We start from the raw sequence: 25207 nt of genomic DNA, 5'->3' as shown, positions 1-25207 counted from the left end.
TTGTAAAGCTACATTTACAATAGACACGACAACGACACAATGCAGATCCGCGCAGTGTTGAAGAATACAAACTACACGATGATCGTTGTTGTGTCGTTATCATGTCTAGTGTAAATCTAGCTTTAGACGGAAAAGCACATGCGAAGCCACGCTTTTAGGGGCCGGTGTAGCACGAATTTTAGTTCCCGCGGTGAATTTTAGTATTTCGTGGTCTGGATAATCAGAGCTTATGGGGCACAAATTTGCAACACTGTCTTCCGGGGTAAACAATTATTAATATGTCTATGTATTCACTAAAAAACATAAAGTAACGGAAGTTTACAACAGCAGACAACCAGGCCTATTATACCTGAAATACACGTTACATTTACCGCTGTCTCTTATACACATCTAGATGTGTATAAGAGACAGTATATATATATATAATCACTAATGCTAGGTAGCACTGTGGTAGCTCTCGTTGTCCGATACGATTTTTACATCATTGTTCTTTTTACTTGTATTAGTCTGTTCAACACACATATAATGTTGAAAATGTCAAATCCCATTTCTGTGTCTCAATCTAGCTAATCTAGAGGTTGTAGTGTCAATGGCATATTATTTTTAACTGCTGGCTATCTTCATTCAACCTTCATTTTTATTGCGTAGGCCTATTAATTTTTCCCAAGGAAACTTTATGGTTTTACAAAAAGCAGGATTTACAGCAATTTTTCAACAAATCACCTCACTGAGATACAGCTTCACTCGAAGCATGTCGATATCTTAACAATAAATTAATAATAATAGTCTGAAATTTCAATTATTCTTTGTTTATTTATTATACTATTAATTTTTCCCACAGAAACTTTATGGTTTTACCTAATTTAATATCATCTGAGTAATTTAATTACTCATTACGTATTTTTCGTTTAGAAATAATTATGAAAGGGTCGTTTGTTTGTTATAATTAATTGCACTCCACATCACAAATACAATAATAAAAACGGCAAGAACAAAATTCAGTGAAGAATAAAAAAAAATGAGAAAGGAATGCAGAGGATAGAATGCTGTGGCTTGTTTCCGTAGAGGTCCCCAACATAAACGACAGAAACAAGAATAAGATACAGTATTTACTTTATTGTTAACATCAAACGATTTTATATTATATGTCAAGGTATTTTTATTCAATATATCCTCGCAACACATAGCTGGATTTGGATATTTTATATGTAAAATAGAAAATCAAAATATAAATAAAATAGAGTTAAATTGCAAGATATTAAGAATAACAAATCAGTAACAAGTAGTGGCACGACGGAGGAAGTGTTGGGGGCCCTGCATATAAGTAATAGGCGAAGGGGATGTGATTTTGTGAGGGAAGATTTCCTCTCCCGAAGGAATAAAACGAAAGAAAGACTGCATTATAGCCAATGCTATTATAAAGGGCCTTTTGTGCGACTATTCTGCTATTTAACCACTGAATCAACTTGAATTTAGTATTCGTGCGTTTTTACCGGTACATTTGCACTATGCCATTTACTTACATTTCACCATTAACGTGCATCGTTACTTTCACATAGAAAAAAAACATGAATATAAAATGTGTTATTTTCTGTAATGAAGATTAAAAAGGAATATTAAATCTCATTAACCATCAATACATCGTTAAACCAGTAGTCAGGCATTGAAGAAGTTGCCATAAGTAAGGTGCAATCCAACAAGCGGCTCTACAGGCCCGTATCCAGTGGGGTTTTATGGTTCGGGAGAACCCCCTTTTTCTAGCAAACCCCCTCTTTTTTGGCGAACCCCCCTTTTTCCAAATAAGTCCTCCAACCCAACTAATGCACTGCAGACCCACCCAGACACAGAAGTTTTCAAACATATCTGCTTTTATAGCTTTATTTAAACCCATAAAGAACAAAAATCCACTTGCTTTGGGAATTTCGCCGACACCACCGGGGCTTCGACCGTGGACCTCACGCCCAGAAACCCCCCACCCCCTTAGAAGAACCTGGCTACGGGCCTGCTCTACCCCCTGAGCCCAGTTGGTCCACATTTATATACCCCGCACTCCCAAATGGTAAACCTATGGGGCGCCAAACACATAACAAAGACAAAAAGTTTTAAAAAAAATAAAAAAAAAATTAAAAATAGAGAGAGAGAAGGGAAGAGTACATTTTCCTAGTAAACCCCTCTCTTTTTTGGCGAACCCCCCCCCCCTCTTCAAATTTCCCAAATAAGTGCTCCAACCTAACTAATGCACTGCAGACCCACCCAGACACAGAAGTTTTCAAACATATCTGCTTTTATAGCTTTATTTAAACCCATAAAGAACAAAAATCCACTTGCTTTGGGAATTTCGCCGACACCACCGGGGCTTCGACCGTGGACCTCACGCCCAGAAACCCCCCACCCCCTTAGAAGAACCTGGCTACGGGCCTGCTCTACCCCCTGAGCCCAGTTGGTCCACATTTATATACCCCGCACTCCCAAATGGTAAACCTATGGGGCGCCAAACACATAACAAAGACAAAAAGGTAAAAAAAAAAAAAAAAAAATTAAAAATAGAGAGAGAGAGAAGGGAAGAGTACATTTTCCAAACAGAAGGATTTCCTTGTCTGTAAGCTTCATGAATTTTTTTTGGCTTCCTTAGAAGTTTTCAAAGATCTGATAGCAATGTAGTAAAGTTCTGGGTATGGGCTGGGAATTCGACGTTTGCACCAGAAAGCACACAGGATTTACGCCATTATTCAACATTCTCTAGTAAATGTGTAGTAGCAGTGGCTTCAGGGTCCCACAGAGCTCTTTTGGATTGGGTGCCCGGGCTGCGCATACCGAGAGCTCATGGGCGTTGCGTCACTGGTGGCAAGCCAAGTGACATTAAGCAGGATTTACAGCACTTTTTCATTAAATCACACACTAAACAAAGAACTGAAAGATAAATTTATAAAACATCAAATTCGAATTGAAAAAGACATGTACACAAATGTATTCTTATTACAAAGCAAAGCAAATAGTGTCATTAACAAAGCAAACGTTTCCTAATAAATACTGTATCTCATGGTAATAGGTATAGATAAAGCCGAAACATGAAGCTCTGGATTCACAGGCCGGATTACCCATCTCTTTTCCTTTGGCATTTTTGGGTTAGACTGTGCTAAGCTGTTGCGGTTTGCCGCTTCTCCCGCACAACCAGACTGTTTTACGTTCCCAGCACACGCTTACATTATTTAATAAAAGGAACCCTGGGATTTGCAAGTACCTTAACCTCACTGAGATACAGCTTCACTCGAAGCATGTCGATATCTTAACAATAAATATAATAGTCTGAAATTTCAATTATCCTTTCTTTATTTATCGTCTCTGTGAAATTATTAAACTAACTATTGATACGGGAGCATGCACCAAGAATGAAAATATTTATTATGATTGTGAACAAAGGTAATGCATCGAAGTATGCAAAGATGCACGAAAATTGGCAGGTATTCACAATGTTGAGTCTATTTTGGAATAATAATGAAGTTGCGCTTGTTGACCATGAAAAATATGACTGTAAAAGTATGGATAATACTATATATTACATATACATACATTTTCCTGCGTGGCACTGTAGCCACAACATAATGAAATAGATAAATAATAATAATAATAATAATAATAATAATAATAATAATAATAATAATAATAATAATAATAAGAGTGCTAGAATAAGGATCTAAGATGTTATAATCGTATCAAGCATAGCCCTTTAACAAGAAGTTTCTATTTGGAGGGAAAAAAAAATTCTAGCGGGATTTGAACCGTCATACCATTGGACCTTTGATACTTATAATGGTAAAATTGCAAACCAGGCACTTTCATACAACTGACTTACACTTGGTTAAGCTATTCCACTGTGTAATACGTAAGTTGTATAGAGAAAGTGCCTGGGGTTAGATATGGGCTATGCTATACGATTATGACATCTTATGTTCCTATTTAAGCACTGGTATATTTTTATTTATCTGTTTCTTTACGGTACTACGCACCAAACATATTTTAAATATCTATGGAGTTCTTTAATGATAATAAAAATGATGATGATAATAATAATAACTGCATGACAAGGACAGTAAGACAGACCGACGGGCATAATCCTATTCATATTTAGGATAAACCGAAACGATACTTACAGATCATTGTTCAAAAATAATAAAACGTTCACGTCATCAAATTTTATTGGTCAATTGTGGTAAACCTAACGCATTCATACAAAATCAATCAATTATTACATTATGAAAACCCGTTAAAAATACATGCATAATTTGTTGCTCTCTTTTTGTTCTTACACAGAATATTTGTTTCACGTACGTACAAGCGATCACGAAATACATCGACTATACAACTTGCGCCTAACACAGGTGAGTATATTGTACCCAAATTCGGTGTTAGGCTTCATTGTAAAATGCTTATAACATTATACAAATTATTGATAATTTGCAGTATAACGTATTGTAGATATTGAAAACACGTTTCCTCAGTTTGAGTGGCATAGGCAGTATCGAAATACACGCCATCGTGTCGGGATTTAATAGTTCATTATCATCATAGTCATCATCAGGATCATTCCTGACGATGACATAATTTATGTCGACATATCGAATTCCGACACGATGGCGTGCATTTCGATACTTGGAGTATGAATTATACTATTTTATCTGAGATTGGCAGTGTCATAAGCAGATTTCCCCCACCGTGCCACTAAATGAAAAAAATTAAAATAAATAAAAAAATCAAGTCAAGGTGTAATTTCTGGTCATCTGAATATACCGTAGGCATAAAATGTCATACATCAGCCCCAACAATGGTTGGTCTGAGATATATAGTCTGGACCATCCACCTGAAAATTAATTTGTCAAGGGCCTTCTCTATTTCCAATTACTGTACTGGATTTGCCACTGAATATATTATTCAGAAAAAATGTATTCTAAATAAAAAGACGGCTGTAGAGTGAACTTAAATTTGATTATGGTGCGATTTATTAAATACAAAAGTCGGTCTAGGCATCCGTCACATTATTTTATACCAGAGTTCTCAATCACAATGTCTGACACGAGAAACATAATTGATCTTGTTTTTCTTCAATAGCATTAAGGCATGGGTGAAGCTAAGGTATGCTAGCAGTGCAATGGAACATGGCCAGAAACAATATGCTCGACATTGCTTGGCCATTGGACTGTTACTTCTACTGCTAGTGACCATTACAATTTACTATGTCAACAGTGAAAGTAAGGCTTCAGAACGAAGAAACTGCACCTACTATCATCACCATTATAATCATTATCATATCGTAATCATTATTATCTTCGTCATTATAGTTATCACTATCCTTATTGAAATCGACACTATTATCATAGTTATTTTATTATTATTATTATTATTATTATTATTATTATTATCATCACCATCATCATCATCATCGTCATCATTATCATCATCATTACAATAATAATTATTAATATTATTGTTATTATTATTAATATAATAATAATAATAATAATAATAATAATAATAATAATAATAATAATAATATTGTTATTATTATAGGGTTGCATTTTAACTTAGTACACAGACGAGCGTTTTACAATCTTGCAAAGATGATTGCATGTACGACCGAACTTAGTCGCTACTCTGTGTTTGATGATTACCATGACTACGGTTGTTGGTGCGGTCTTGGAGGTGCCGGAAGGATAATGGATGATTCAGACAGGTAAACTGATGACCAATAACATACCAATACAACTTCTTTGCAGTTTCCACCATCAATAAATATGAATTCAATAGGACCTGCGTCATCACTAACATTGGCGGATTTAATTTAATTAGCATCTTTCATTCGGTTGAGGACCGATGCGCCTTTGGGCTATGGCACTTTTTTAGGGAAGGAAAATAGTAATTGAGATAGGCCTAGTTATCACTAAACAAAATTATTATACTGCGCCCATATATACCACATAGTGTCGAAACACGAGCGCTTCCCGAGATCCCAGCACCTCTGTTTTGTTATACTGGACCGGTGACGGCGACTATTGGGGTCCCAGTCCGCCCCTGATCATTGAATATCTTGTTGGCGCCAACAAGAGGATCTCTGACGCGAGTAACTTAGGTTTTGACAAATACCAGGTAGCCCTATATTTTAATAAATATGTTCTATTCAACATAAACTTTTGTTTGGCTTGGTTTTCTTAGGCGGAATGTACGCCTACGCATGTATTAACCAAATTGTGAATTTATGGTTTTTTCTTTATTCGCACCCAATGGAAAATTCCCATTGTATAATAGAAATGAGCTGAACGTTGCCCTCCAAGTCTCTAGGATTAGGATGGAGTAAAATCCAGCAACTTGTATGATATTAACCCGGGCCAGGCATGGCAAAACCATAGCCACAAATGGCGGCACCAACGGCTATTACAATACAATATTTCTATCATATCAATAGGGTCTTAGCAGTTGTAAAACCAGTGCACGGGAGGGGGAGAGGATGCAGTGGGACTGCACGAGGATGCAGTGGGACTGCACATGGGCATTCGGACAATCCGTTCTCCAAAGCGTCTCCGAACAGTTTAAAACGGATCATAATTGGCTGGTTTCTCTAGGCAGCATAGGTCCTGCATACTTACGTAGCATTCAGTCAGTAAAACCACAAGGGACTTGGAATAACAGAGTAGAATATCTTTGTTATTCTATTATTATTCTACAAATAGTTAGGACGACGTGGTAGGACCTACTTGAGGGATAATGTGAATCTGGATGTGGATGAGCACGTATTCCTTAACGCCTCTAAAATTAGCAACGTACAAAATGAATATTTATTTATTTTATATTTGTTTATTTATTCGTTTATTTATATAGCACATTTTCTTGTAGATAATGTACAAAGCGCTTCTTTCCCTGGTCATTGATTCTACATACTTGGGTTTTGCTGCTGTGATCAGTACAACCACATCAAGTACCCTTTTCTCTACTGGGTGGCAACGCAATGTAGATTTTTTTTTTCAAGGACACAAACGAAATGCTCAATTGAAAACTCCGATTTGGAAACCAAACCGTTTGGCTGATTAAAAAAAAAAAACAAAAACAAAAAACCGCTTGTAAAATGTTAATAAATACGTCAAAAAGAAAAAAAAAAAAAAACAAAAAAAAAAAAAAAAAAAAAAAAAAAAAAAAAAAAAACAAACCTAAACTTAAGTATTAATAAAACATTTTCACCGTCCAAATGTGATTAAGTCAAGAAAGTAATCGAACTGGACAACTTTCAACTTAATCTATTTTTGAAAGTTGTTATCAAAGCCCTTTGAATTTTGTTTTACATCAGTTCATTCTATTTCTAGTTGCTTGCAGGTTAGACTGCCTTTAAATATTCTCTTGCCTTGTATGGTAAAACACAGGTTATTTATACCGTTACACTGTATATAATATTCGTGGTTTTAACAATAGTTGAATTTTATTTTGTATACGTACACAGGTGCTGTTCAAAACATGATGAATGTTACACGGATGTCTCATGTCCTTTGGATATCACAAGATACATCCTTAGTTACAATTACAAAATCGATGACTGTGAAAATAACAACACGTCTCTTATAACTTGCAGTAAGTTTCAAAGAGTTCAGAAATAGTTTAGGTAAGGATGTGGGGTGCTGTTTTGAAACGGTGGTGCCTCGAACATGATTTCTTGATCTCATTTACATTTACTGCTTTACAACTAACCCTTCCATTTATGAGGATGAACGCCAACAGATATATATTATAGTTGTCATTGGTTTTTATTGTATGTGTTGATGGGACCTGGAGAATAACAATTGTTTTATGCACTGATCAGGTCACCAAGGGTAAAGAGGAAATAAATAAAAATAAAATAAAATAGACTATACAATGAATAATGTTCATTGGTTTCACTATGATCCCGGCGTCGAAATCCCCCCCAAAAAGGGAGATAACATCAGAAATATCCTCTACCGTTGGGATTGGGGACAAGGCTATCTAGCGAGTTCACACTGTGCGATTAACGTTACGGATGCTAGCGTAAGTTTATGTGTCTGAACATACCGTACTCGCAAGAATAAGCTCCGGGGCGCTTAAAATATTTTGTTTGCACTTTCTGAGGGGCGGTTATTCAAACGGGGTGCTTATTTAAACGGGGCGCTAATGAAAACAGAGTGGAAATTGAGGGGGCTTTATGGAAATAGATGAAAATCAAGGTGGTTCTTATGGGAAATTATTAAATTCAAGAGGCACTTTTTGAATGAAAAGATTATATAAGGACATTACGGAAGGTGGTTAGAAAAGATAATCGTCCAGAGAACATTGCTCATGACAAGAATGCGTGAATATTTACATACCAGCAAAATAGCAGCTGAAATTAGTGGTGGTGGGTAGTGGTTAGCTTGTAGGATCATTGTATTTTTTCTTGCAAACTCAGATGAGAATGTGCTTAAGGTCGGAAAAAGAAAGAGGAGTAGGACTAGGCATAGACAAATATGTAAAAAGAGTAAAGTTGGAAATATACTGTCTGTCCAGGGATCGGAGCTCTCATCTGTCCATGAGAAATATCCTCATTTTGATATTGACCGAAGAAGAATGTGTTTTCACTCTACAGCTCAAATCATGCCAACAACCACAATCCCAGGATTGATTGGATTATTGACTTGCTAAGAAGAAAATCTTATGAAAAGGGGGGGGGGGGGGCCCTTATTCAAACGGGGCGCTTATTCGCGCGAGTACGGTACCAAAGTCGTCAGCTCGTAAAATAACCACCTCAATGGTGGCAGGATCAAGTAGGACATTCGACTGAAAGACTGAGTGTACGAGAGCAAAAGATATGTTTATAGGATTACTTTTCTAATCTTAAGTTGAAAACAATATTATGACAAAAATTAATAATCAACAAACTACACAACTAATATTTGAACTGCATTTTTTAATAATTAAAAAAAGAAGCCAATGCGAAATTCGAGTGGACACAGTTATTTTGTTTAAGACATTATGTTAGGTATGGGGTGCAGGTTGGAGATATAGGCTTAATTGACAGATGTGTTGAAAACGAAATCGTGATGATAGCGAGGTGAAATGAAAGTGCAAGAATTATAATCATCCTAATCATAATCTTTCTTTTATACTCATAATCGTCACTCTCGTGACTGACCATCACCTCTATATCACAATGCAATTTTTATGGTCATTATCGAAATAGGCCTACTAAACATGAGAATACTGGATTGGTAAAACTAGTAAACAATGCATGGAAATAGGGGGATGGCTTAAGCATTACGGCCGCCCAATACCTAGCTCAAACAAAATCTTTACTTCATAAAAATAGAACTCTTCAGTTACTAATGTACCAACAAATTGATTATTTTAGCACCTGTCCTCCTCTAGCGGCGCAAATGTATCACCAATTAATGCATGCATGATCGCCTCCTTTTTCACCACAATAACAATACCTGAATATGAGTATATAGACCGTTACTGCAGTAGTTTATTCAACTTTTCCTAGTACTAATATTATCAAGGACTTTTAAAAGTCTACGACATAATAAGTTTTAAAAAAAACATATCGAGGGCGCTAATTATAATAACACTTATTTAAACTTCAACAGCTTAGTTCAGGCAGTGACAAAGTAAATCGTCGCATCACATCAACGGCATTACAAAAATACATATTATACACAAAAAACATGTTCAAATAACAATACAAAAATAAAACATTTCACACCTACTTTATTCAGGCTACACTCATATTATACAGTACTGCTGCAGTACTACTGGTACTTTTTCTTGAATGTTACTGTAGAATACTAAGGCATTACAAAAATACATACTATACAACACATGTTAGAATAGCAGGAGCAATACAAAAATAAAATGTCACGGCTACTACATATCATCTGCTGCAGTACTACGGATATAAATAGGAAAGTATTTACAGTAGCATACCTTGTCGAAAGAAGTTATAAAAAGACAAAAAAAAAATATAAAAACTAAAAAGTGGTGTTCTTGGGTATTACTCAAGGTAAGCACATTTTCATCCAAAGAGTCAAGTTAAAATATTAAATCCATTACCTATAAATCAGTGCCTAGGTTAAGGTATTATTATCACATGAATACAGAATAACATAAACACCAGAAACTGAACACTTCACATGCACAGGCAATCTTAAGAAATGATATAAAAGGCAACAGCAGGCATGCAACATCAAATATAAAAGATGGTGTTTAACTTCATCAATGAATGAAATTTTGCCAAAACTGTAACTTCAATTGAAAGTGCAAGCTTACAAATTTTCCCATGCATTTGTATACACCCCGATGTAGTAAAGCTGTAAAAAGGTGTGCATTTGTGTTTTGCTGAAATGCTTGTTTGTTTACAGTAAATACAATTGTGTGTTTCATTATCAGAAATATTGAAACATAATAATCATCAATTTTCCCCATTACTTTATATAAGTGTGTGAATATAACATATTAACTGAGTAAAACTCAGTCTACACTATCACTTTTATATAAACAATACCAGTGATTAACTCTATAGGTCTGAAATGACATCATCATGTTCTTATATGGTCACAAATGTTGATAAATCAATAAATGATCTGTTTTTTTTGTTTAAGCAATCGATAGCCTTTTCCTGTTGTGTTATGTTATTTATGTTTCTTCTGAAAATGACGTCTTAAGTGAGCAGAGAACTTGTATCTCATGGAACACATTTTACATTTATGTGGATAAACATCGGTGTGATACTTGCGATGTAGTATAAGTTCCCGTTCAGTTTTGAAACTTTCTAAACAAAGATAACACTCATTTTTTTTATAGTGTTCAGCCTCTTCATGGTCAGCGAACGCCTCCAATGTCGGAAATTTCTTCAAACAAATGCCACATTTATAGCTGTCATTGTTTGGGCTTTGATGTTCATAGGATCCTGTTGCTCTTGAGGAAATGTTTGGTATTCTTAATATTGAACCTGCTTTGTTGAGCTCACTACGCTTCTCGAGCTCTGTTGGTTGCTCATTAGGTTTCCGTTGCTTATTGCTTTCATGACTCGTTGAGCTGGTGTTCAAAGACTTGTCGTGGAGTATGAGCATATGACGTTTTAGAAAACCAACAACCGTGAATCCTCGTCCACAAATGTTGCACAAATATAGCCGAGTTTCTTTGCACTCCACAGAATGTTGTTCGAAGGCATGGACAGATTTGAAGTTCACGCCACAAACTGTACAATTGTGGTAAATCTTGCAGCGATTTAGTCTTCTGTGCTTCCTTAAAGCACTCTGGGAGCTAAAAGAATTTCCACATGTCTTGCACTTAAAACGTTTGCTGGATATAGCTCTCTGTGTATTTTGTAGAACCACAGGCCTTAAAAGGTTGTTAACTTTGTGTATTTTTTTATGTTTACCTAATCCACCCTTGTTCGAGAAAGTCCTTCCACAAATGTCACATGGGTAATTCGTAGTGCTGGTACTTTGCTCATGTACTCCAAGATCTACCTCCTTTGGTAAAGTTGTACTACATTTGCTGCGAGCGAACACGTTAAATTCAAATTCTGGACAACAAACGTAATCATGTTCAACAAGCTTGCCTTCATCTTCAAAAGATGTGCCACACTTACGACATATGAACAGATCATTTGGCAGCATATCAGAATCACTTGTTTTTATTTTTTCTAGTTTCTTATTATTTGAAGGTACCTCAAATGAATCTTTTGAAGGATACCTGTCCCCTGCTATGTTTGGGATGCATGTTAATTCATGTTTAGCGAGTCCTTGTATCCTCTTGAAAGTTTTTCCACATATTTTGCAAGAGATGTCATCAGAATTTTTAGACTGAGAATCGATAGAGCCTGGATAGTAATTAGCAGTTTCACTTGTAATATCTGGCATGCAGGAGTGTTTGTGCCTCTTTAGACTTTGAAGGCATCGAAAAGACTTACCGCATATACAAGGGAAGCATTTTTGCTTTTTTGTTACGGGAGCCTCTTTGTTTACGGTTTCTTTTAAGGTTTTCCTTTTCCTTGCAACGCATACCATCTTGTGGGCAACAAGGATGTTATGATTTAAGAAGACCCTTGAGCACATGGAGCATTTGTGACGAACCGGCCTTCTGGCTTGTTTAAGCTTTCTCCCTTTTCTTGCAATACAAACCATCTTGTGTGCAGTTAGAGTATTCCGGCTTAAAAAGGTTCTTGAGCACATAGGGCATGTATTAGAAACACTTGATGTTGGCTTCTCAGGTATTTGACGACAATTTACCTTATGTTTCCCTAAGGCTTTTCGATATATAAATGCCCTTCCACACTTTTTGCAAGTACACACAGGTACTGATTTAGTAGCATCTTTGGTTGGTTTTGCTTGGTTGGTAAACCGAGCACCCTTCATTATACTTGTACCTTGGTTAGTATTTGATACTGTGGCTTTGTTCACTTCAGGAGATTTTCTAGAGCAGTTTCTCAATTTGCATGACAATCTATGTTCATTGAACAATATGATGTTTTTAAAAGTCTTGGAGCACATCTTGCAACTGAAAGACTTACTAGGTAAAGTTGAGTCTGATTGATTATTGGCAACAGAGGTTTTACCCACGACAATTGAACAAGACCTTACATGCTTTGAAAGACCTTTCAGGCAAAGAAAACATTTCTTACAACCTTTGCACATGTTCAGCTTTATATTTTTACATCTACTACTGTTATTATGTTCTTCTGGATGTAGCTTTATCAGATGGGATTTTAATAAACCCGATTTAGAAAAAGCTTTTTGGCAGATACCACATCCATAACAATACAGTAAGCGTTTGCATAATTTAATTGGACCTAAGGTATTTTGCTTCTCGGACATAGCACCAGAGCAGAATCGTTTATGTTCACACAATTCTTTGCGATTATGAAAACCAGTCTTGCAGCACTTACAGTATACTAACAGCTGCTTCTTCGTATATGCCCTTGATTTACTTCGTAAAACATTCTTACACAATGCTACATGTCTAGTGTGTTGAGACTTGCCATAGAATCCCCGTCGACACACTGGACACACTAGGATCGATTTTGCATTGGAAGGGTCTTTTGTACATTGGTGTTTCTGATAGAAATTTATGTCAAGGAAACTTGTGTTACAGGTGTTACAAAAAAACACATGGTTGGCATTTTTATAGTTCCAAGTCAGCACTGAATCTTGATCGGCAGGTGGTAGTTCTGCAGAAGGGCCTTGGTTCATGTGAATCAAAATATGCTTCTTAAGATCACGGCTGAACTTAAAGCACTGCAGACAGATACTGCATTTAAATGGTTTATCTGCATGTTGCACCCTCATATGACTCTTAAGGGATTTTTCTGATGAAAATAAATTTGTGCACTCGCTGCATTTAATATGCTTCTTAGCAACAGATGACACTGGTGATGCAGTATCTTTGTGTAAACCAGCATTACATACTTTTACATGCTTGATGAACTGAGTGTGTACTGAGAATGTGTAGCCACAGTAGTAGCAGGTAAGTGATTCTCTTTCTGACATGGCAGTGGACTCAACTTCATTCTTGTGCATTCGTCGTAAGTGACTTAATATTTTGGAGCCAGTTTGAAACTTGAAGCTACAAAATTGACATGCGAATGGTTTGTCTGACAGGTGCTGATATTCATGTGAATTTAGAAATGCTTTGCTTCTAAAGGTCTTCATACAGAAACGGCACTTTTGAGAGATCTTGCCAGGATGCTTCAACCTTTGGTGTGATCTTAGATTGCCAACTTTATTGAAACCAATACCACAAACAAAACAAGGGAATGCTCTACCAACCTCAGAGCTGTGGAACAATTTGAAGTGTTCATCCAAATCAGACTGTCCTTCAAAGCAAACAGAGCAAACTTTACAAATAGATAACTTCTGATTTATTGTATGTATCTCCTCATGTTTTATTAAAGATCCCTTCTGAACAAACACCCTCCCACAGTAAGTACATCTATACCTTCCCAAATCCTCCATATGTGTGTTTTCATGCTTCATCAACACACTCACATGAGCAAACCTTGCACCGCACTGTTTACACATGTATGGTTCATTGCCTCGGATGGTCTTCCCTGGTGGACAGGTTCCTCTGTAGCACACTGGTTCTGTTCGGTTGTGTGGATTGTAATTGACAGGTTTCTCAATAAGTTCTATTTGGTTTTGTTGCAGATATTCATTCAGATCAAAACTAAGCTCATCATCTAAGGAATATAAAGTAATAGAAACCTATTATTATTATCACAATTTATATTGAAAGAAAGAATGACTAATAATATTATTAGAGAATCTTTACTAATATTAACTAATAATGTTATTGTTTTACCCTTCATATATCTAAAATTGTTATTGACCTGGATTTTTATGTACATTCTTTTTTAAATTTATATAAGATTTGTAATAAACAATGATGATAATGATGATGAATATCACTATAAAAACAATAGTAAATATTCAAAGTACAATTAATTATCATGTCAAATTGTACAGCACAACAAAAATGTGAGCATGCGGGAATTCTGCTTTCAGACCAATTTGCAGTATACTGTAAGACAGGAGTGGGCAGAAAAATCAGTTTGACGGCCAAAGTGACTTTTTGATTTAACACCGAGGGCTGCAACCAAACTTTGTTGTTTCCAGTGTGCTTCCAACCTCCAAGAACTGCTTTTACACCAATTTATTCTCCGTTTTATTTTACTTTTTACATATGATCGGTGTTGGGCCATAAAATACAAGGTGTTTTCAAGCTAATATTGCTTGGCGGGCTGCACACATAGGGTTTTTAATTAATTTTCGCGGGCCGCAAAAAAATCGCTGGCAGGCCGCACTTTGCCCACATGTGCTTTAAGACGTCTATTTTACATCCCTTGGTACTAAGGGGTATTCGTAAATAAAAAAAAATTGTAAACTAGATCCAGTGTCAGTTTCGACTAACTAGGCCTAGCCATCCTCTGCCACTGAGCGCCAAACTGACAGTGCAGCAGTGCGGTCTACAGTGCTAGAGCCTAGCTTAATTTACCTTATTTAAAAACTAAATTTTGTATTGGCTGGCTGGCATTCACCAGTTTAACAAAATATTGTTTTAATTCTTATTAAACATCTGTACATTTTATGAACCATTCTATCATGTTCTTTGTAGTTTTTAGATCGCTGAATTGTACTGTTAACATGCATTTCACGAACATCTAGCATTCACGATTTCAAGTCTTGTTTATTCATCATTGTAAACATATGCGCCCAAACTGACGACTCGCGTTGGTAGTTCATTGCTCTGGTTAGGTTTACTATATTACACTAATATAACGATTATTATACAGTAGCAGAAATAGAAAAAAAGATTGAACTATAATGACTGCCAGACCTCGTTTTTAAGGTTCTTTCACGTGTGCCAAAACAAGTTTACATGTACAAACATATTTTTTTGAAATTTTATCTAGTCATATATCATCAAAATGATGTGTCTAATAAATTGGCAGGAAAATATTAGGGGGCGAGTATACTCGTCGACGACACTGTGATAGAAAGTTTTATTGACTATGCCAAGTGCAAGTTATCTTGTCCGCTTTTTGCATGGATTGGTATATGGTCAAAGGGCGCCCCCACTTGTGCTGGTCAAATGTACTACCGGCTACATAACACAACATACGTCATACAGTATGTACGTTATCGTCAAGGTGTATCTTCCACGAAATACCAGCCATCGTGTCTGCAGTTCTACAATGTATAACAAAGAAGTTATAAACGCTGCAGTGTTCCCCCCGATTTTGATGCGTATACTCGTCCCTGGCGCCCTCAGCAACACCCTGTGGGCGATTATACTCATCGCTTGTAGTTCATGTGTTAATAAATAAATAAAAACTAGATTTTTAAAGAAAAATATACATTTATCACTTTAAAAAACGCACGCAATCAGACTTTTTTTACGTCATTAATTGGTCGATGATGATGTCATCAAGATTCGTAAAATTAAATATTCATAAAATCAACATTCGCCAAATGGATGTTTTACTGTACAAAGTAACAATAAACGAGTCAATAAAAAAAATTAATATTTAAAAAATTAAAAAAAACAAAAGATACCTACCTTCAGGAATAGGAGACTGTTCATCCAAGATATGAGTGGTGCTGGATGGTACAGACTCACTCATGTTACAATTCTTGTCCGAATTCAACCCCGACATTGAATTGATGCTTGCATTTTCTCGACCAGTTGACTGGTCTGGTAATTTTACATCAGTGCCTTCTAAGTTACTAATTATCTTAACATCAGTGGATATTAGAAGCTGATCGCCTTTATTTATAGATTTTGATGAACGGAAGAAGATTGTCCCATTGTAAAAAACTGGTTCGAAATTTGTCTCTCTTTTGTTCCTTGCACTGTTAACAAATATCATCCAGTTACACATTCTCTCATTGAACTTGTTATCAAGATCTTCAAAAGTCTTAGATAATTGAAAATCCTGTAATGAAATGAACATTGGAAGAATAATTAATTCTTTAGGGAGGGGGAAATATAACTTAAAAGTTCATACAGTATGCAATAATTTTATCAAGTACAAGACGGCTGACTACTGTATACTTCTATAATACCATATTTCAAAAAGCATAAGTATATTACAATTGTGGGTTTGCATCAGGAAAATAACATTTGAGTGATGTTTTGTCCTACCTGACGTGTTATCGTACCGAATACTCAGTAATTCCCCAAACACTAGCGAAAACAATTTGCAAGTGATTCAGGTGGAAATTGAAACCACGACTTCCAAGTATCCAGTCTGATGTCTTAACCCACATCGTAATAGCACTTACAGTACCCGCTGCTACTACAGTAGGGGATCGGATTCATCACTAGTCACCAACCGCAAGCTCAATGGTCTAGTGATTAAGACATCAGGCTAGACACCTGAAGGTCATGGGTTCGATTCCCACCCGAATAACTTGCAAATTTTTCAGCTCGTATTTGGGGACGTTTGGTAGTATTTGGTACAAAAAAGATGTCAGGTAGGTCAAAACATCACTACTATATAAAGGTATAAATAGAAGAGAGCCGACTACACTCACTAACAGCGTAAACAAACGATACGAAATACGCAACGCAGCTAGTGAAGGATGCCTGCTAACTGTACTAATGGATTACCCAGTAATGCACACATGGTTTGTTTATTTGTACTGTATTCTGTTTTCCAAATTATACAATACATTCATAGAGGGCAGTATTTTACTTATTTTCTTTATCATTATAAAATCGTAGCGGACACACTTCATGTGAACTATAGAGTACAGTCAGCGCAGTCCACAAAGACAATGGTGACTTCCATCGTAGTCTAGGGGGTGACATATTTACAAACGTAAGTACGCTCTCTTGTTCTATTTATATTCTTTTGATTATTTTATCATTTTAATTTAATATGTTATCAACTATTAAAAATAAGACAGAACCCTGGAAGTAATGCAGAACTACAGTAGGCCCTGATTGTCGAACATTATTGTTCTAAATTCAATGAAAAAACAAAACTGTGATTAGATAAAACAACTTAAATATGAATATTTATATAAATTTAAATTACTACATTATACTGTACATACTTTCCATTCCTCTGCAGAATTTCCCACTGGGCCTTCATAGGGACCAAAGATGAGGCCTTTTGAAAATGTTGTCTGGGCCCACACTCCTGTTCTTGTGGCATGTGTCTCTACTGGCTCTATCGTCAACCCATGTGGAAGCGTACGGCGTGCCCGGTTGTAGATACCCTTCACAAAGTTTTTATCCTTTATGTGCTTCATGGCTGATATAAAAAGCACACATCTTTTTCAATAAATGGTGATTATTTGTGGAAAAAAAACAAACAAATTTGTGTTATCTTGACATTAAGCTTTGACATTGAGAACTAGCTCAAATGTCCATCTGTAGTGGCAATAATAATTAACAAACATTTATTATGCGCCAATTTCAAAATAAATTATCAAGGTACAAAAGTACAATACACAGAGCATGAATTTAATATTAAAAGTAGTAGAGTTATAAATAGAAACGTAAAAAGAACGTAGGAACAGAGTACAATACAGGGCTCGATTTTTCGTTTTTTACTAACCAAACTGGGCTAGTTCAATGTAGATTTCACTAGCCCACAGGCTACTTTACTAGCCCAATCATTGGCTGTACAATACTCCATGTATAGATGCAATATGTTGTTTTGCCGTTCGCATATTTGGGATTTTTAGTCGACTGCAGATAGGAAAAGAGCTAGGCCTAGTTCAATACTAGCTACAGATAAAGATCACATTGTTTTTGTTTTAACCATAATTTGAAGCAGAACCTGCAAAGCGATGCAATACTAATGGAACTATGGAAATCACTACCTGATGAAATATATTTATTATTTATCTTACTAAATCAAGACTACCGTACAAAATATTATTTGATGAACAATCTTTTCACATGTGTGTAAATTGAGGACATCATTTTTTGACAGTTAAGAGGTAAAATAATTGTATATAAATAGGCTTGGGCCTAGGCTAATTAATTGAAAAAAAATAATACAGCAGTACAAACAAGTTCCTGTCGTCGCCAGCGAGTGTGGAAGTGGAGACTCCTCATAAAATCAAGTGTACTTTTTTCTTATTTAAAAAAACAGCTCCGTAAGCTACAGCAGTCTTTTTGCACATACAAATAAACAACACACTTTTGCTTCGTAGGTTCGCTTCGCATGCTTGCTTATATTGTTTATATCAGGCTACGATGTATCTACGAAGGCTGCGCACCTGAGAAATTGCAATAGTTTCCGGATGTACTGTAGGCCTTGTTCACTAGCTCACCGGGCAAAAAGGAGGGGAAGTTGACTAGCCCGGAGCAGTTTTAACTAGCCATTCTACGCCGGGCTAGTAAAAAATCGAGCCCTGCAATAGATGAGTTTTAAATTGAGTTTAAATGAATCCAAGGAGGGTGAGATTTTAACAGGCGATGGAAAGTCATTCGACAGAAATAAGGCAGAAAAATAAAAAAAGGGGGGGGGGGGACAGTGACAAAATTCTTATTTGCTGAGCGGAGATTGGGGACATGGGTATTTAGAAATTCAGAGAGATAAGGGGGTTGTTGGAATTGAAGAGCCTTAAAACACAATAAAAGGATTTTAACAATTAATTGTGTTGCCAAATAGGTAGTCAGTGCAGGTTTTTCAGGATGGAGGTGATGTGGTGGTGCCTGGGAATGATTGATTGTGCATACACGAGCAGAAGAATTCTCAATTTGCTGTAAACGTTTAAATGAATAAGAAAGGAGGCCAAATAAAAGTGAATTACAATACAGTTTGCAATCATTGTAAACTTCTATGAAACATATGGGCAATATTTGAGACCAAACGTTTGCAATGTTTATTTAAATTTATCATCCATTCTACTCAAAATAGTGCGTTCAGATTTAATTTTTTCCAAAGTTTTTTTTCCTGTAGGAGATGCCCATATAAAAAGGAAACTTTCCACGCATTAAATTAAGTAATTTGATAATTTAACATACATTATCCCAGTCCAAAGAGGAACGAAGTGTATGAAATAAGAGTTTCACGTTTAAAACCAGCATTTAAAAAATACAAACAAATTCCTCACCTTAAAGAACCATTCTAATACAGCCAAAAGCAAACTTGATCTACGAAGTAACAGCTACAGTACAATATTTGATACTGCACCTATGATAAAAATATAGATTTAATAATTTCAATTGGTTTGAAATTACTGGCACAACGTAAACACTTTAAACTATTTTCTATTGTACGCGAGACTGGAGGTACGCAGGGGAAATGCACCCCTCCCCCATTCTCGACAAAAATCGCGATTTCCGGGAGATAGCATGAACATTTAGAGAACTCCTGATCAAATTTGTAGAGTTAGAACTTTCGTATGGTTTTGGTTTACTGTATTGCCTTTTTTGTTATTGCTGGATTTGGCCATTACTGTTTTGGTTTTGCCCCAGTAGTTAGGCCTCACTCTAGTTTAAGTTCTAGTCCTCTCTGGGCTTCAGCAAAAACTCAAAAAAGTTAGAGTTGGAACTAGAGTACTTATTATAATCTGCAGGGGCTTTAGGGGGCGGCCCCACCTACTGTACACCACACCACCCCTAATTTTTGGAAAGTCAAGAAAAAAAAAGAAAGGAAAAGAAATTATCGTTAATCGTTCAAAACGCCTCAGAAGTTCCAGGTGTAGAAGACAAAAAATTTCCTCCTACTGTAGGGTACAGGGTACTGTAGTATTGTCTTTTGATCGCCAACACCCCCTCCCCTCCTGGCCACTATGAGTAATTCAGAAGATTTAATAAATATTACAATTATGTTTGTAAACATGACTTTTCATTTCTGTGAACTGCAAGAAGAAAAAGAACATTGTGTATACTGAAAAACATGCAAAAGTATATTCAAATTAAATAATTAAAAATTTTGAAACAATAACAATTGTAAAAAAAAAACTTAAATAATAATCATACTGAAAAAATACAAAAATTTATTATGTACTGTATAGTCAAGCATACTAAAAAAGAGAAATTAATAAAATTAATACTAAGTATACTGTAACACAGAAAAGTAGAATTTATGGTACAATTCAAATTCCTATGGTCTACCTACCATCTGGCAACAGAAAGGTTGTGTGGGTTTGTTTAGTGGGGCGAGTTTGTTTAGTGGGGCGAGTTTTTAGGGGCCATTTAGGGAGTGAGTTTGCGGGAGAGTTTGTTTTGGGGACGACTGTGTATAGGCCTAGCCTAGTCGCAAGGAAGGGCGAATTTGCTAGGGGTGACTTTGTGTTAGGGGCGAGTTTGTTACTGGGAGATTGTGTACAGTCATTAAGTGGCGAGCTTGTCAAGCAAGGGGGTGAGATTGCAAAGGGGCGAGCTTGCCAACACCTCTCACAACGGTCCTACTAAATACCACATGGGACCACTCGCGACCACTCGGAACCACACGGGTGCAAAAATGATTAAAATATTACCACACGAGAGTATAAAACTGCTATATAATCAATAAAAACCAACTTTTATAATGACAATTGTCCAAAATATCCTGAAATATGGTAAAAATGATTTTTTTTAAACAGGTTTTTCCGCCGTGCTTCGGAAGGTAATGCGTTGACATTGAGGTTCTGTAACGCATTCACGTCTCCAGAAACGCGTTCAACCTTGACCTCTACCACATTCATTACGTACGTTACTTCATCCTGCGTATTCTACAATAACTCTATTTATTACGTGACTGTATCTGCTTTGTATTTGCATACTTAAGTGTTTTTGACTCTTATTATTTTAATTTTTTTTAATTTGTATTGATTCTGTAGTTTGATTTAGCCCATAGAGACAAATCTAGTTATCTTCTTATGAATAATGTTTTTAAAGATGGTATTTTGAGATTTTTTATATGAAAATAAATAAAAAAAATAAATAAATGGCAGTAGTACCGCTTTTTGTGTTTCAATGTTTTTTTTTTTTTTTTTTTTTTTTTGTATCACTGTTATCTTGTTTGCTGGGATCTTCGGAGGACCAGGAATTTTATCCCTGAGCAGTCCCCCAGGATAACAATAAGGTAAATAAATAGATAAAAAATGAAATATTGTTTTTTGCTTTTTAATGTAAATCTTGTTGGTTTTGACGCACCGTAACATTGGGAGTTTAAGCTCAATAATTTATTATTATAATCGAGAAACTTATTCTAAAGTATTCAAGTCTAATTAACTTACTGAAAGAAATAGGGGCCAAAAAAATTGCAATTCTAGGCCTCTGTGGGTTTTATTCCATCTAATAAGTATCTTCCGAATTCATCATCACAGAGCACAATAACAATTAATTGAAAGATATGTAATGGATATAAATGGTAGATAAATAAGAGCACAGCACATTATTAAAAAAATAATAAAGGTTAAAATTAGTGATATAAATACGTTTATTACTTAAACGAATATTATCTCGGTCGTTCCTACAATAAACCTTCTTTAAACACTTTATTAGCATAAACAGTAAGGGCGTAGGCCTAAACTTTATAAAATAACAAATGGTTTATATAGCTGTACAGAGCTGATGCATGCTAATTAGCAGAAGTTACTTATACGATATACTGTACATGAATTGGCCAACAGTTCTAGACAAAATAATAATAATAATTAAGTTGTGAGTAAATATCTAATGAAATATTACAAATTTATATATATATATATCGCCTATATAAGATATATATGACGCTCGCCTTGTCAGCGAGAGGTCGCAGTTTCGAATCCCGTTGGAGGCACTTTATTACACAATGACTTTTATAGGACTTTATTCGTTGAAAAGCTACAGGGTAGCCTACGATGTTCCATCATGTCCTTATTTAAACACTGTATATGTACCTTTAATAATTTATATTATATTTATTCAACAGTGTTAACGGCTAACTCCATTCAATATAATATAGATGTGTATAAGAGACAGGGCTATAGGTCTAGCAACTCTATGAGAAAAATATTTGGCCTGGAAAAGGGTGACCCCAGCCGAGGGGGGGTCGTCTGACCCCCTCCGACCCCTTCTGGCTACGGGCCTGCATGTGTCACCGTTTGTTGCCAACATATACATGGAATGGTGGATGAGAAAGCAGCTCGAGTGCTACAACTAACATCAAGCCCCGGAAACGATATGTCGATGACATCTTGGCGATCTTCCCAAGGGGCATAGTCAATGATCTGGACCAGCACATCAGTAACATAGACCCTTCATGTAATTCACCCAAGAACTCATGAAAGATAACACGGTACCGTTCCTAGACACACTCACCACAGTACATGAACAAGGTAACAACACAACGTCGGTGTACAGAAAAATCACACACACTAACCAGTACCTGAAACTTCAATTCCCATCACCCACTACAACACAAATTAATTGCGGTTAGGACTTCGATGGATAGGTGTGAATGCATTGTAACTACAAATGAAGAAAAATATGAAAGAAATGCAGAATATTAACAAATCACTCAGGGCGTGTAGGCCTACCTTTGGTCCGAAGGGTCTTGGTCCGACGGCCCATTGGTCCGAACGGGTTTTGGTCCGAAGGCCCGTTAGTCCGAATGGTCTTTGGGGGTGTGTGTGTATGTGCATGTATACATGTAAGACCATTGTATACGCACATAAATTGAAAGGCAAAAGAATGAATTACAAATCGCAATATATTTCAGCTCAGTATTATGCAACAGTAAAAACTAAAGTAAATTATTGGCTAGGCCTATCTTTATTTCTGCAGAAGACAAGCTTACTTACTTAATCCTATTCATGCTGAGAAGCACATAAGGCAACTCGGGTAAAATTCCTTGGCGAGAACACGATTTGCAGTAGCTTAATATTGAGACATGGGTCCGCAAGGGTGAAGGGGGAGGGGAGTGTGGGCCCTCAAGCATTGCATAGTATTCGCTCACGTATCACACGGGTGGCAGAAAAGGCTAAAGAAATCATAATGTGTGTTTAATTGATTAACAAGTTATATGTTTGTTTGTTTTTTCTCTCTCCTTTCTTTTATTTTTTTATATTAGCAAAAACACACATTGAAACAACATTTCGCCGACGTAGCGGTAACATAACAAATTGAATGGAACAGTAAGAATATTTATCTAAGACTTCGCATTTTCAATAGAAACCTGTTGAACGACTATATCAGCCGTGTCAGTCTGCTTCAAACAATATTATTATAATAGTCTCTATATAAAGCCGGGCACTGACTGTGTCGTACGACAGTCGTATAACGAATCCAACTCCTCTCCGACGCAGTGCCGTCTGCCGATTGTCGGTAGCACTCTGATCGGATCGTCGTCATTTAAACATGTTCCGTTGCGCGAGTTGCGTTGCGTTGCGTATAGAATCCCGTCGGCCGATCGAACCGGTCGGCGGCAGTGAGTGCCCGACTTAAACGAAACCTAAAAAAAATACGTAACCCCGGAATCTTGCAAAGAGTTCCCAGGGGCGAATTGTTCACTCAGCATAGCCAATTTATGTGTTAAGTTTCACCCAACACATATTTATTAAATCCTTTGTTATTTTTCAAAAATAACCATTTGGATCCATTATTTAAGAGATTTTAGTTTCAGTATCTAGGCCTACCTGTTTGTCTACAAAGGGAATTTCAGATACTATACTAAGGCTGAACTGGAGTATAATTTTCTTCACATATTGTTTGAATCATAAGGTATTATTATTTAAATGTATTTTTACGTCAGTTGAAACCATGAACTCTCAGGCATTACATTTTTGATTAAGATTAACTTGCGTTTCAGTTAACTAGTCTCAATTATTAGTTCGTTTAAATTTATGTAAGGGATGATATTGGTCGTTTAAATGACATATAAATATGTGTTGTATCAGGATGATTACATTTTTTATGTTTTGTAAATAAAGGACAAAACAATAAATTCGTTTTATGTTTTTGCTATCATTGCTGTGTATAAGAGAATGTACAGCATCTCCGCTGATCTGGAGTAGACAGTATATACAGTACACTTACATACCCCTCCCCATTCACCCATATACACCCAGTTCGAGTAACATAAGTGTCGTGCACACTTTGAGCCGTTTGGACAATTTGCGAATTGCGCGTACTCTCTTGCTTGCACAATTTGCAAAAACCGTGCAAATAGAATACTGTGTGATGAAAACTGTTTTGGAATCTGACTTTGTAATAGGCCCAGCCTATTTGGTGCAAAGTGCAAGATAATTATCTGGAAAAAAAAACGGATATTGTTTCCACTGGTAATATACAAAGCATAAAGTAGGCCTACAAACTGCAGGCCTGCAGATAGTAAACAGTACATAAAGGCTATGTTCACACACACGGCGTAAGACTGGAGTAGCTTACGCCGGCGTAACTAATCCACGGATTAAAATTCAAAAGTGTTCACACAAACGGCGTTCGCTAAATTAACGCTGGCGTTAAACTTGTAGTAATATGCCTATGGGGGAATAGTTTTCAGTTTAATATCATTATCAAAAAATACATTCAAATGTCAGATTTTACAACAAATGCTGAAAGAAACTTTGATCAGTTTGCAAACTGAGCACACAGTTTGAAACAAGTTTGAAACAATTACGGTATTATCCATGTGAGAATTCTACAGACCAGACGAATATTTAAAAAAAAATAATAATAATGTTCGTGAATCGAAATGAGCAAAGACCTCAAACTGCGCACATTATAAGCTTTATAATGAGCA

General features: G+C 36.2%; 2 protein-coding genes across 3 annotated transcripts; one reads left to right on the top strand and one right to left on the bottom strand.

The window, feature by feature from the left end:
- The first annotated feature begins 4263 nt into the window (after positions 1-4263).
- LOC117100080 (basic phospholipase A2-like) lies at positions 4264-7637 on the top strand. Its single transcript, XM_033239626.1, has 4 exons — positions 4264-4379; positions 5107-5246; positions 5566-5728; positions 7484-7637. Exons 2-4 carry the CDS (start codon positions 5147-5149, stop codon positions 7635-7637), a joined length of 417 nt encoding a protein of 138 aa, XP_033095517.1. The 5' UTR covers positions 4264-4379; positions 5107-5146.
- Positions 7638-8918: 1281 nt separating this feature from the next.
- LOC117100092 (zinc finger protein 729-like) lies at positions 8919-19758 on the bottom strand. Of its 2 annotated transcripts, none has more exons than XM_033239644.1 (4): positions 19608-19758; positions 17592-17791; positions 16090-16465; positions 8919-14209 (listed from the first exon to the last, which is right to left on the bottom strand). In XM_033239644.1, exons 2-4 carry the CDS (start codon positions 17787-17789, stop codon positions 10659-10661), a joined length of 4125 nt encoding a protein of 1374 aa, XP_033095535.1. In that variant the 5' UTR covers positions 17790-17791; positions 19608-19758; the 3' UTR covers positions 8919-10658. The 2 variants fall into 2 exon arrangements, with proteins under 2 accessions (XP_033095535.1, XP_033095536.1); XM_033239645.1 differs by having other exon boundaries at positions 17592-17811; positions 19608-19716.
- Positions 19759-25207: the final 5449 nt, after the last annotated feature.

The sequence above is a fragment of the Anneissia japonica genome, unplaced genomic scaffold, assembly GCF_011630105.1.
Source record: "Anneissia japonica isolate Jap-2015-1 unplaced genomic scaffold, ASM1163010v1 scaffold439_len473750_cov173, whole genome shotgun sequence".
Lineage (NCBI taxonomy): Eukaryota > Metazoa > Echinodermata > Crinoidea > Comatulida > Comatulidae > Anneissia > Anneissia japonica.
This window is presented reverse-complemented; position numbering and strand designations above follow the sequence as displayed.